Below are 14,692 nucleotides of genomic sequence, written 5' to 3' on the forward strand. Positions count from 1 at the left end.
ACTCATTTGTGCATATAAGAGAATTGCCTAGGAGGCCCAGAATTGTCAGAACTTAATTAGTTTATTAAAAGAATTTGGGGTCCCGTGGGTCTATTTCACTGGAAATGTTGCATTTCTCAGACACATTGCCTGTGTAATGACTTAGTACTTATAGACTTCAATGTGTGGGTGGAGTGGGCAAAGTGATCTGCAAGTTGGAGTAAATATATGCCCCAATTTACAGATGAGGAAACTGAGGAACAAAGAAGTGCCCACGGTAAGGGAAGTCAGTGAGAGAGCCAGGAGTAGACGGCACCTGTCTCTTCTGATTCTCAGTCCTGTGCCCTATCCAAGTATCTCAGGCCAGTATTTTTTCCAGTGGTGGAATGTGTTTCTCTGAAGTTCAGATTCCAGTTCAGTACTTTAAATGTTGCCTTTATTTGGTGAGAAGGAAGACTCACTTGTTTGAGGACCATTTTAGCCAAAACAAATGAAATCTCTTTGGGGCCTTACAATGATCACCCTAAAATAAGCCCAGAAGAGCCTTATGACCAGCCTTGAAAAAACTCCAGTGACTTAATATATTTTAGGCTGCTTAGTTGGATAATGGTTAATTTGTTGCATATGTCCGCTGCCGCCTCTGCTCTCACACTGGATTTCTATCTGACGATAGTCTAGATCTGTGAGGCTGTCTTCAGCAAGAAATTTAGGTCTAGTTGCCACGCATATCCTAAGGCTGGCCAAAGCCAGCAGTACTTTTAAATGCATAGGACCCTACTGGGCATCATTCTTCAAGGTCAGATTTATCAACATGATTTTCTGGGTTTTCTTTGACATTTCTCTCCCCTTTTTGCCCATACTTATACTCTATGGTTTTAGAAGTCTTTTCTTCCATTTGTTGTCTTCAGAGAAAAAGAACAAACAGTTCCAGTGTTTACTTTGCTTCTGATGTGACCGTTGACACAATTACTATAGGCTTCTTAGGAGGAAAGGGGGGGAGGAAAGAAAAATCCCAACAAACTCTACTAAAAAAACCATGGGTTTCAGAGTAGCAGCTGTTTTTAGTCTGTATCCGCAAAAAAGAAAAGGAGGACTTGTGGCACCATCTAAGGTGCCACAAGTCCTCCTTTTCTTTTAAAAAAACCATGTTTATTACGCTTTCTCCTGGGCACTGAGGTTAATTCTTGCTATAGAACAATTAACACATTTCAACCAGCCATTGTACCCCCTACATTACAGAAAATGTGCTTTTCACGAGGGAAAGCAGAAGTGCAGAAATCTGGGGGAGACAGAGTTTTGGGGTTTTTTGGTCCTAAAGTATGCCTACTTTGTTCTCACCTAGCCCCAGCTGAGGGCTTTCCCCCCTTCAGGACTGGGCAGGTCTTACAATGCAGGTTGGTTTGTGTGCTCCCTTATCAGAAAAGTCTCCTGAATCTCCTGCCTTTTATTATTATTTATTTCAGACGCGATGCTCTGCCTGTCTTTCTCCTTTGACCCAACTAACACAGCGCTTCTCCTTTCTTTCTCTTCCAGGCTCCATGGGAGGGGGAATTGCAGCAGTTTGGCAGAAGAGCTGTGCCCCCCCCCCCCGCTTGGGCAGTGAAGTCAGAGGCAGCAGCAGGAGGAGCTGGCTGGCTGTATGTGTGTGCAGAGCTCCTTGGCCGCCCTGTTTCCTGGTGCTCTGCTCCCTGACCCCAGTGGCAGTCCCTTCGCACTGCACGGCTCTGCTCTCTCCCTTCTTTGCTCTCGCTCTCTCTCCCCTCTTGTCTCTCTCGCTCGCGCTCCCAGATCGAGGCTCTGCTCTCATTCTTTCTCTCCGTGTCTCTCGTTTCCACTCTCCAGCCAGCCGGGGGACCTTCAGGGTCGAAGGTTTTGCCCTGGCTACACCAATCTCCACCTTCCAGCCTTTCTCTTAACCAGCTCTCTCAAATCCCCCATGGATCGGTTCCTCTCCCAGCACTGAAGGCATCCCTAGGACACACAGCAGCAGCCAGAAAAAGAAAGGTAATCAACCCCGATTAGAGAGAAGGGGAGAGAAATCAAATGGAAAAATAACAAAACACAAAGCCTCGGGTTAGAGGTGCCTTGTCATGTACAAGTAGAAGGGGATCAGACAGGGTCTAGCGCAGCAGCGCCTGAGCCAGGCTGCTTTAAACAATAATAAGAATAAAACTGGCTGCTTATTTTCCGTTCACCAGAATGGTCATTTAGCTGGATGGGTTGGTTTTCATTTGTTTGGGGCTTATTTTTTGCAGAGTGAAAAGCTAATTATTTTGTTGAGCTGAGTGTCTTGTCTCCCTCCCTCCACCCCATGCAAGCCCCCCCCTTCCCCCACTGCGTTATTTCTTGTCTGGGGGGGAGGTAGTGGTGGAAGTGATTTGGCAGCAGAGAGAGAGAGAAATGGGATGAATTTTCCTGGCTGTTTACTAGAAAGTCTCGGGTGATCGGGGTTATAATGTTAGAGCACGACCGGGGGAGGGTAGGCCAGGGAGCATTTTGCTTGCTGGAGAGACCAAGGAAACGCAGATCAAGCGGGCGAAATGCAAAGTACAGTTACATTCAAACTGAAATGTAGCGTTTGCTCCGATTTTTTTGTGCATTTGAAGGGGGCTTTTTCTCCCCCGCCCCACCAAAGCAGGCAACCGGAGGGGCGGGGGGAAGCGAGACTCCAAGAAAAGTACCGATTGGAAACCGGTTTCTTTTATATTCAGAGCTGGAGTTTCTGTGTCTATTTTAAATGCGAGAGAACTACATTTTAAAACATGCTTTGAAATCCTGATCCCAGAGGCCTAGGGCACTTGAAAACCTTTAGAGAGGAAGGATATTCGGGGGGGGGGAATTGTGGAAATGACACAGCTGCAATAAAAAGCATTTATTCTCTTGTTGGTTGAATATGTCGCTCGTACCCCCCCTCCCCCCCCCCAAAAAAAATCAGTTTTAGTGCAAATGTGGGCGTGGAAAAATAACGTGCATTAATTTCAGAGAGCGGGGAGGAAAAAGGAGGATAGAAACTTTATATATTTAAAAAAAAAAAAGCAGAAATGCCCCCCTTCTCCGAGGAAATAATAAACACAAGAGCAATTGCAAATGCAGGAGCTTGCAGGGCGGGTTTGTGCTTCCTGGGGGCTCTGGCTGTGTGTGTGTGTGTGTTTGATCTGGGCTATAATGCCAGCTCCTCTAGTGGAAGGGGAAGATCGGATGGGATGAATGACGTTGGGAAAAGGGGGATGTTGTACAAAAGGCAGGATGGTGCGGTGTCAGAGCCATTGGCCACAGATTGTGATCAATCGATCCGAGCCTGGGGAAAAAGAGGGTGAGAGGGAGCGAGCCAAGCACCCAGCGTACTCACAACAGCAGCACGGAGGGTGCCCAGAGAGTACGAGGCGGCAGCCGGGCATGGACTGACTGCTAGAGGAGGTAGCGTGTGGAGACTGGTACCACTTCTGCCTTTTCCGCCTAGTACTGAGTGCTACAGAAAGAACCATTTTGGCATCTGCATCATTTATATCGAGGGATCGGCTTGCCATGAGGTTTTATTCCACAGACACATGAAGGGAGAGGAAGTCGGTGTGTGTGTGGAGGTGGGAGGGTGGTGGTATTTATGAATGTACAGCGCTGCGTTTGTTTCTCTGTGCGACTCAAGGTGTGTGTGAATAGTTTTTGGATAAGCTTTCTGTGGGCATCATTAGTTTGATTTAACTTTTCGTGCCTCCCGCTCTCTCTTGAAGTCTGCGAGCGCTTATCTAGAGGTGTGTGCAGAGTGGGTAATGTGTTGTCCAGAATGAAATTTTAAAACACACGTTTACACTTAGTATATGCGGTGTCACTCTGATATATGCACCACTCTTGATGGATAGGATGAAGTTGGAGTTGCATGAAAAGTATAGAACTGTACAACATTGCAGCGATTTCGGGCAAATTGTTAAATAATCACAAGCACATCCTGCAATAACCTATGAGAGACCAAATAACTATCTTATTTATTGTGGTGGGCTTGTGTTAGTATTTTTTAAATATGTTGTTGCTCTGTCAACGTTGATATAACAGATATTGGAAGCCTACTTGAAAAGAAAACGTTAACATCTAATTTAACCCCTTTTCCCCCTCTTCAGTCTTGACAGACTGAAATTTTCTCCAACTAATACCAGTCAGAAGAGCAAAAGCATTGATTGATCAAATTGAGGACACACAAGTGCTTAAATTTGAGGGGGATTTTTTTTAATAAGTCCAAAGAGCTATTATGTATAATGTTTTAATTACAGGTAGAATTAAAATAAAATTGTAAAAGCTGCTCAGTATGAATACTCCTTAGAAAAGTAGGCTGTAGTATAGAATTACTGTCTGCCTTTTGTTTTAAAAAGTGCCAGCCTTGTACATTTTATAGATTTAAAACTGAACAAACAGACCCATGCACTAAGGTGTCTCTTTATAACATTTTAAATCATAAATACAGGCTGAAAGATAGCTATTGGCATTCCCAGAATAACCTCTGGCATATCATTAGTAAAACATGATATAATAAAGTGGATTGTATATCCTTTTTATAGTTAATTTTTAAGCAAGAAATCTATCAGGTAAGAAGTGGCAAATTTTGCATACTAGGTTGCACTTGACAGCTATGAAAAAAACAGGCAGCTATCCTTTTGTGCTCATCCTCTCAGTGAGTGCTTACTGTCAGGGGGATGAGAAGAACAATAGTGCTGAAAAATAAGCCTTTTTTTCCTTTTTGTTTATGAAAGTTCTGAAATACTCTGCTTCTGTTTGACATTCTCTTCAAAGAACTCTACGTTAAAAAAGATAATAATCTGACACCTCTGATAGGTGAGCTGTATTGGTATATAAAACATTCAAGGGAAATTAGGAAAATGAAATTAAAATCAGCTTCCCCGTCATATATTTGACTTTTTTTCACTTTGGATTTTCGTTGTTATCTTTCAGTTTAATTCGATACTTTGTTTAACTTAGTCTTATTTAAGCATAAAGGTATATATTTAGAATTAAATACTATGGGAAGTTTTTACTTTAAATATTACAATGAAACAACTTAAAAGTATTTTCTATATGACTGTCCAATATCCTCTTAGTACTTCTGTTGTATGCTAGTTAGCTGAAATTTATATTTTTGTAATAGGTTTATAAACACTGTAAAATGATGTTTAATATTATCTTTGTGTATAATTCACTCTAATGAGCAAATTAAATTTTCTTCTGAGTTACTCGTAATAGGAAATGTAATGTTCTGACTTTTGCTTATACTGTTAGTGGAAGTACATAGCCTTTCTAAAAGTCTGGGCAAAAATTTGGTTGTGGTTGCTTCTAATTTTCTCCGTTTTACACAGTAGATTTTGATTGCAAAAAAATAAGATTGGGCATGTAATTTCCACACTACTCCCTAATGTATGTAAACCCTAAAGTTCTTGTGTAAAAATGTGTATTTTTTCCCCTTCAAGCCTTGATGGCTAACATTCTTTTTTAATGACAGTCATTTCTTCAACGGGAAGATGTTTTCATTTGTACTTACTTTTGAGTGCAGTGCAATTATGCAGTTTTTACGCTGCATACTCTTAATAGTTTGTATCTCAAAAGAATTACAGTACTTAGAACAGGACTGCAATTTGAAGCAGGTGTTGTGTTTTACTGTTATGCAAAATAACAGTAAAATATAATTGTGAGGGAAATTAAGGAAACAGCTGCAAACTTGGTATGAAAACCACCACATTATGATTCGTGAGCAGTTATTACATGTATCTTACATCACAATTAACAGGGCAAAGATTTGATTTAGTAAATCTTGCCTTGTTGATTTTATCCCTCAGACCCTTAGTATTGTTCTTGTGAAGGCAAATTAGTATAAAGACCAAACAGTGATTTCACTGAAACATACAAAATCACAAGTAGCTCTCTCTCTCTTGGTAAGAATTTTAAGGTTTAGTTTAATTTTCTCTGCTTTTTACTGATATTGGAAATGGATGAGAGAATCCTATTCCTGGAATGAAGAAATTTCTTTGCCCAACTAACATATGGAAGCGGAGGAAGGCCTGAGGTTGTAAAATAATAAAATAAATGGCCTATGGCAGGCCATATGCCATTTGTCTGGTGTTTTTGCAATATTTTTATGCCAAACTGGAAATTAGTCTTGTAATCTAAATATATTTTTATTACAAAGCAAAGATTTCAAAATTTTAATGTTGCATGTAGTAAACATACTTCTGTTTGGGAGCTAAGAGTAGTCCAAGAGCATCACTGTAGGAAAAATATTGCATAGTTTGGTGCCTGAGTTTCAGATCAGTCTCCTCCCTCCTAGTTTGTATGTTCTCATTTCAGCAAATGGAGATTTACTCTTGTAATTTACACATAAATACAAGAACCTGCTCCTTGCATCTAGTAATTTAAGGCCAGATCCTCCAGCTGAGGATCTGGCCCATAAATAGTACTTATACAGAGCTTGAAAGCGCTTTACGGACATTAACTGATCAATTTTCACAATACCCTTGTAAAGTAGGGTCGTCTTGGTATCCTCATTTTACAGATGAGGGGGGCGGAATGAGTTTATGAAGGAGTCAGAACTGAGATTAGAAGTTGGGCGTTCCTGGCTCTTAGGCCTGTGCTCACACTGCTAGATCACCGGGCTTCTCCACTCTGAATGCTCATATTCTTTATGATGGCTTTTTGTGTGTGTGTGTGTGTGTGTGTACGTGTACCGGAATTTGATGATGTCTGGTGCACTAGAAAAGGTGTTGGTACTTTAGTGACTGGCCCATTGTGAGTAACTCAGGCGTGTGTGTATAGGCAGAGGAGCTTGTTTTACTTTTATCTTGTGTATATATATGTAGAATTCTCATTAATAGAATTTTATATGTGCACTGAGAGAAGGCTGGTAATAGCAGCAAATAAATCACAACTATTTGATTACGTAAAGTGTATAGAAAGCTTAGTTTTGTTGCAGGTAGAATGAGTATATTGGTAATGCTGCTCAAATACCAGTTTTCCTTTTGACAGATATAAATACTTTGAACCAAACTGGTTTGAGTTTACCTTTTGTTATAGCTTTGTAAGATGGGCTGTCTTATATTCAGCTGGAAAAAGATCTGACGAAATGTAACCAACTTTGTAAAGTGAACTATGCTTCGAAGAGGGTGCAGGCATTTGACAAGAGCCATTTGACCTTCATGAATTTAAGCCCAGTTATTCACTTTCACAGCTGTAATTAGCACTAGATGTTTATTTAAAATTAAGAGGAATAGTAAATATGGGGCACTTAGCTGGGGCTTTCCACACAGATTATTTTGTAGTGTAAACAAAGTCTTATTTTAAGCCATCCATACTACAAAGGTACTTAAAACAGTGCAAAGTGAAGAAGCTTTAAAAAAAAGATGCAGGTATAATTAACATTTAGTGGCCAGATACTAAAATAAATGGGTACATTAGAAATATGTAGATAGAAATTTCCAAAGAATATCAGCATAGGATTAGATTGAAATTCAGCCATAATTTGATCTCTTTGGAATCTCAGGACTTTAAACACTGTGTTTGTGTTATTCTTCTTCCTTTTGTAGAACTCTGTTGTGTTGATGAGGAGATCCTTGGGTTCAGAACTTGGCTGGAACACAATGCCCACCGCCATTCTTGGCTCTGGAAAGTTGTAAATTGCTCATGTCTATAAGGAGGAAGGATGGCTCATGGAATTCCTTCACAAGGCAAAGTTACCATAACAGTGGATGAATACAGCTCAAATCCAACCCAGGCATTTACACACTACAACATCAACCAGAGCAGGTTCCAGCCTCCACATGTACATATGTAAGTATTTTTAACCTTGATTTTTGAAGCTAATTTAAAATGAGGTGTGTCAATAGGACAGTTGGTTGAAAGCTAGAACAAGTGATTTGACGAATAAACTACTTGACGAAAACTGCCAACATTTGTTACATAACATATTTTACAAATAGTGTTCCATCACCTCTAGATGCTAATGACTTTGCCCTCCAATGGCACAGACTTAGGCCTGGTCTACACTAGAAAATTAAGTTGGGTTAACAACCTTGCTCAGGGGTGTGAACAGTCTGCACCCCTGAGTGGCATAGTTAAGGTGACTTAACTCCCAGTGTAGACAGTGCTCGGTCAACAGAATAATTCTTCCATCAATTTAGCTACTGCCTCTTGGGGGAGGTGAATTACCTACACCAACAAGAGAATCCCTGCTGTCGGGGTAGGTAGCATCTACACTGAAGCACTGCAGCAGCGAAGCTGTGTCAAGTGAGCTGTAGCTCACGAAAGCTTATGCTCTAATAAATTGGTTAGTCTCTAAGGTGCCACAAGTACTCCTTTTCTTTTTGTAGCATTTTTACTGTACACACATCCTTGTTGAAACGCATCAGAATACAGTATTGTGTATGAGGTGCCAGGTTCTGAAGTTCACTTGTAACTTTAGTGATCTCACTGTAACTTGCCTGAGGGACCTATTTCTTAAAAAATTTAGGTTTCAGAGGAGCAGCCGTGTTAGTCTGTATCCGTAAAAAGAAAAGGAGTACTTGTGGCACTTTAGAGACTAACAAATTTATTAGTTAATAAATTTAATTTATTAATAAATTTGTTAGTTTCTAAGGTGCCACAGGTACTCCTTTTCTTTTTAAAAATAGGCCTAATTGGGACTAATTGTCCTCTGATCACTGAATCCTTTGTCTTCCTTGTTGTGAGTGGAACCTGTGCCGCATGCAGTATTCCACTCACAACAAGGATTCAGAAATTGTGAAACAATTAGTCCCAAGAAATACAAATACCGAGTTAAAATAATGTTCATGGCTTGAACTTAAACCAACAAAAGCATGGGAAATTCAGATCTAAGGCTCCTTACCTCACGGTGTTATGCCTTAGTATTGTATGACTTGTAAAATCATTCTACAATATAGTATCTAGGCACAATGGGGAGTGCTAAGAACTAAGTGCTAGCTTTAACTTTGAATTTCCTTCCCATTGTTTGGCTAAGTCAGATCCTTATCAACTATTTCTGTTTAAGTTCTTTTTTTCTTAATAGTCTCAAATGTATGTTAAACTATAAAACAAAAGGGATGGCTTTGGACCTCAGAGGGGCCCCCTGTGTTAACCAGGATTTTGCACATTGTCACGCTATTGAATTTGATAGGGCCTTTGCATAGTCAAAGTGCTAAAGTAGCATGCCACTTCATAGCATTTTTGCTTTGCAGAATCCTGTCAAGAGGCTGACAGTCCAACAGTTGAGCACCTTCTCCTGGGACTTCTCCTGTAGTAACAATATTCCTAAAATCATAAACCATCAGTGGAGCTTCTAAAAGGATAAGTTCAGAATAGTAGTCACTTCCCAAACTTGGAAGTGTTTACCTTAATTACATTTTGTTGTAGCTGAAAAGATCACATTACTCTGCTTTTAGGGCAAAACTCTCCCCTCTGCTCCACAGTGTGGATCTCTTATCAGCAGTGCAGATCTCCATTGCACATTCTGCACTCCAGGCTGCCCTGCTGACTCCCATCAATATCAATAGAATTTCTGTGTACAGAATGAGTTCAGAATAACCCCTAAGATCCAGACTGTAGATTGGAGAGAATTTTTGTTCTTGAAGGGCCCCTTCTAATTCCTGTTGAATGCAACAGGAAATTATCGTGGATTTCAGAAGGTCCTGAAAATGGCTGAAAGACTAAAAAAAATTTTACTTTTCAAAATGCATCTCTGATTTGTTCTAGAAATAGGCAATAATAATAATGATAATCTCTAATTTCAATATTTTTGTGCATCTCTAAACCAGAAGTAGTTTGGCAGATAGTTTCATTGGATTTGAAAAACTCCCTAGTCTGAATTAAAAATCTGAGGTTATAATTTACAACATAATGAAAATGAAAACAGACTCTTAACTACAATGTTGCTGCTTTGATTTCAACACTTAAGAATAAAAAAAAGGTCTGACATGATAAAGAGATGGAGTGATGGGAGAAGGAAATGATTTTTGCACCAAAATCTTGACTAAACAGGAAGAGAATGAGTGAGGTGAGTTACGAAGTGCAGAAAGCCAAAGATTGCAGAAGTTGAGGCAAATTTTGGCATTAGGAATGGAGAGCAAATGCTGGATTTTAGAGAAGCTATAGAGGAAGAAATGACAGGATGTGGGTGCAGAGGTGAGAGATGAGGTGAATATGTCACCAGAGTTGTGAGTGTGAGTAATCAGGATGATGGAGTTGTCTCTGATCATGGAGAAGTGAGAGCTTCAGAAAAGGATGCTCATTTGCTTTTCCAGGGTGTTATAATGGAAGCTGTGTGCATACACATGAGTTGGGGGATCAGCAGGCAAAAATCTGGGTGAGAAAATTGGAAAAGACAAAAATAACTAAGAAACCTTTCTTCAAAAGCACACCTGCTCTTTTTATCAGTCAGTCTCTGTATTAATGCCACACTGCTGCAGCTGCCAATCTTTTATGCAGCTTTGTTTTTCTCATTGGACTACCTTGTTAATGCCTCTCTATAAAGAATTCGAAGAACTTTTTTCTTCCTGTTATTGGAAAGTTACAATGCAGCCTGATAAAAGAGTGTTGGGAAGCTGATAAATGAACAAAAGGGTATACAAGCACTGAGCATACTAGAGTATACAAGCCCATGCCAAGGGACCGCTATATTGCATTGCTTATTCTAAACACCATAATCCATAGTCTAAGGTAGAACTGAGTTTGAAGGCCAAGCTGTTATGCTAGCTCCCAGGCTTTCTTCTCAAGGAATTTTCAAAATTATATGTGTGCAACACATCTCAGTTTCTCCTTTGTGTGCGTGTGTGTGTGTGTGTTCCTCTGTGTGTGAAGGCAAGGGTTGGGGATAAGCCTTAAAGGACTATTTAATACAATTAATTCTGAATTGACTGAGCTGCATACATGTCTCTTGCATTCACGGGGCTTGATTCTCATCTCACATTGGTGTAAATTAAAAATCAGTGGAAATGTATCAGTGTAAAACAGCAGCATTAGATCAGAAACATGTTTACTGTTTCCTTAGACTTTGTCCGCCTCTTCTTCCTCCCCCTCTATTTGATGTGTTGGGACAGAGACACATGGTATAATCAGCACAGAACAGAGAGCCAGTTTCTCTTGTGTTCTAATCCTGGTTCTGACACTTCCTGTGGCTGTGGATGCAGCGCTCTAAAGGGGTACTGTCAGGTGAAAAGTCATTTATTAAATACCCCAGCCAACCAAAACCCACATTCGTCTACTCTTGTCTACTCATAGCAGCTTTAATTACTAAACTGTAAGAATTGTGCAACTTTAATATAATTTTCCCCATTTATGCGTTTTTAATTTTTGCACTGCCTTCACTTTGAGCAGGTGACACAAGGCCAGTTTCACTTTTTCACTATCTGATTCTTCTGTATGTGCACAGTGATGAAGTGATTGGTTTGCAGACACCATAAGACCAAAAATCCTTCTTTTCATTAATATTTTAAAGAATTTATTTCTATTGCATTTTGTAAAATCCATTCGTTCTATATTTTTGGAACTACCTGATTGTACCATGCTTAAAGGGAAACTTCCAAGGAAAAAAACACCACAAATGGCACGTGTGTCCCTTTTTGCTGCTTAAGAATGTATAAAGAAGCTGTGAAAGGTCACTTTTCCTCCCAGATTTTTCTGTTTCCTCATTTTATGTTAAAAGTATCAAGAATATATTTTTTCCCCTCCTGATTCTGCTGGATGTCTCATTGGTGGACTCCGAGAAATAGGTTGGGATCTTTCATAGTTCTTAATTGAACCTTTGACAAAGATAACTTTCCTTTCATTTGTTTACTAGGCATTTGAATTAAATAGGTATCAAAAACCCAGCTGGCCAACCAAGAAAACAAAACAGAACACCAACCAAAAAACAAATACAGCACAGATAGTTGTAATCAGATTGGATAAAAATCTCTTTCCTTCTCAAACAAGTTTCACTTCTGCGATAATTGTGATTTCATTACCAGTTCTCCAGTCATCCATAGAGTAATTTAGGAAAAACAAGGTACGGAATGTTTCTAATATAATCAAGAAACATGGGAAGAAAAAAATCTTTAAAAATAAAATGACCTTCAAGACTTTTAAATGCATCAAATACATGCATCATTTATGTAGACTGTAAACTCTTCGGGGCAGAACTTTTTTTTAACTGAAGGATTATACAACACCCAGCACTCCTGGGCTCTGGTTGTGGCTTGTGGCCTCTGTGTGTTGTTGTAACGCAAGCAATAATAACTCAAAACAAAAAAGGCCTCCTCTCCCACACCTCCACCCCACCTTTTCTAGGCCACCTTTAATCTCCTTTCCTCCGTTTTATTCACTAGGGGTGGTCTTTTTGATTAACAAATAATAATTGTGCAACTATATGAAAACTTTCACAGAAATGTTCATTTTTTAAATTTTTCATTGAAATGAATCAAAAATGTTTTGATTTGAAACAAAAAAAATTGTTTTTATTTTAAGTAAACTGATAATTTTTCAATTTTCTGAGTTCAGACCTCCCACTCCACTCCTCCTTTATCTTCATCTTGAAAAGAGACTAAATGAATGTGAAAATGGGAAGGGGGAAAAAAACCCCAAAACTGAGAAGTGTTCTATTAGTGCCTGATAAAAATACATATTTTTGTTTAGTTTTGACAAAAAGATCACAAATTTCCAGGAAAAATGTTTTTTGGGGAAAAAGTCAATTTATTCTTTTATTTTAATTTTTTTTAATGGAAAATACTTACCATTTTTTGAACATTATTTACTCCATGGTAGTGTTGAGAGGATTTGTTAATTGAAGGTCCTGATACTGGAAACTAGTCCATGTAGACCGATCCTCATTTACTTTTTTGGGGATCTACCCAGATATAAAGGTCCACCAATGCAAAATAGCTTGTAGGAATGGGGTCATAGTTTTTAAGGTGCTTTGAAGATGATTAGTGCTATATAAGCAGTAAGGATTACCATGTTAAATGTATGGTATGATTTAAGGACAATTCACCACTTGGGATTAAGGAAGGTGGCAATCTCAGTACACAGCAATCGATGGAAACTTGCCTAAGGGCTTGTCTACATGGGAAAATTTACTAGTATAATTATATTGCTATCATTATACTGGTATAATACCACTTGTGAACACTCTTATTCCGGAATAAGAGTACCTTTTTCCAGTTCAGCATATAGTCCTACCAAAGCAACACAAGGTAAACTGAAAAAAAGGCACTTTTATTCTGGAATAAGGGTGTCCACATGGAAAGTTATACCAGTATAACAGTGGCAATGTAATTATGGTGGAAAATTTTTATTTACACAGGGATGCTACATTGTTAAACCCACAGTCATTTTGAGAGCGTTAACCTTGGAAAGTAGGATCTTTTATATTTTTCTTCTTATAGGGAGTTGATCCAGCAATCACTTGTGCTTGGAGCTCCTATTGAAGTCAACCTGTATGTTGCTTGGATTTACCTTTTAGTATTTACTTTTTCGTATTTATGCTGTTTTTAAAAAACAAACAATAAAAAATAATAAAAAAGCGAACACACTACAATTAGGGCCCAATCCTGCAAAAACTTAGGGCTTGTCTACACTTACAGATTTGCGGCTTCAGTTAGCATAGGTACTCCACCTCCCTGAGAGGCAGTAGACATAATGCTGTCTACACCGGGAGTTAGTTTGCTACAGTTCAGATTTTCCACATCCCTGAGCAGCATAGATATACTGACATAAATTTGTAGTGTAGACCAGGGCTTGCACACCTGAACGTGTTTGCAAAATCAGGGCAGTGAAAACAGGCTAGTCAGTTTTATTTAGTCAGTGTCAGTTTCATTTTCTGGTGCTCATATAGTAGAACAATGGGTATAATATGGTATATGCAAATATGGTAATTTTTACTTGTTTGTAAAAGATCTGTTCCACTGGGTTTTTTTTTAAAAAAGTCATGGAAGCATTGCTACTGCTTATTTTAAAATCAAAGTTTGGGACCTGCCAGTATTCCTTTAATTTTATTGTGCCTAAAATTCTTCCTCTGTAAAGTGAGAATAACAGTGCTTATCTGCCTCACAAGGACATTGTTAAGTTTAATTCATTGTATGTAAAGCACTTCAAGATCCTTAAATGGGATGTGCCATAGCAGTGAAAAGTATTCATATTATTATTATTTATAGCTCAGAGATTTGAATTTCATTATTAAAGTTCAAATTAGGGTCCCAGTCCTGTAAACACTTATACATGTGGAGAAGTTTAAAACATATGTAGTCATTCACACTATTCAGATGCTTCAAGTTAAGCATGGAGATAAGTGTTTGCAGGACTGGCGCCTAAGGATGAAATCCTGGCACCATTGAAATCAGTGGGAATTTTGCCATTGACTTCAGTGGGGCCAGGATTGAACCTTTGTTACATTTAGTATATTGCGTGAAACTCTATTTAAAAAACTATTCCCTCTGCTTTCTGTTTGTAAGGCACTTCAGATCAATTTTAACATTACAGCTTTATAAAGAGACTGTCTGTGATGGCATGTGGTGCATCGGGGACTGTCAGTAGCAAAAATCCCCAACTGCTGGAGAGGGGACACTAGATGGGGGAGGGCTCTGAGTTTCTTCAGAGAATTCTTTCCCAGGTAGTTGCCTAGTGGGTTTGCCCACCTGCTCAACGTCTTAACTGTTCACCATATTTGGAATCAGAAAGGAATTTTCCCCCAGGTCAGATTGGCAGAGACCCTGCGGGG

At 39.2% G+C, this 14,692-nt stretch overlaps 1 protein-coding gene across 1 annotated transcript in view; it reads left to right on the forward strand.

The window, feature by feature from the left end:
* Positions 1-1,676: 1,676 nt before the first annotated feature.
* Positions 1,677-14,692, forward strand: part of MPPED2 (metallophosphoesterase domain containing 2) — a 130,957-nt gene continuing 117,941 nt past the window's right edge. Inside the window, exons 1-2 of the mRNA XM_073347782.1 lie at positions 1,677-1,983; positions 7,536-7,779. Coding sequence (XP_073203883.1) covers positions 7,652-7,779 — 128 coding nt within the window. The 5' untranslated portion in view covers positions 1,677-1,983; positions 7,536-7,651. The remainder of the gene's footprint in view (positions 1,984-7,535; positions 7,780-14,692) is intronic.

This window comes from Lepidochelys kempii, chromosome 6, assembly GCF_965140265.1.
Source record: "Lepidochelys kempii isolate rLepKem1 chromosome 6, rLepKem1.hap2, whole genome shotgun sequence".
NCBI lineage: Eukaryota > Metazoa > Chordata > Testudines > Cheloniidae > Lepidochelys > Lepidochelys kempii.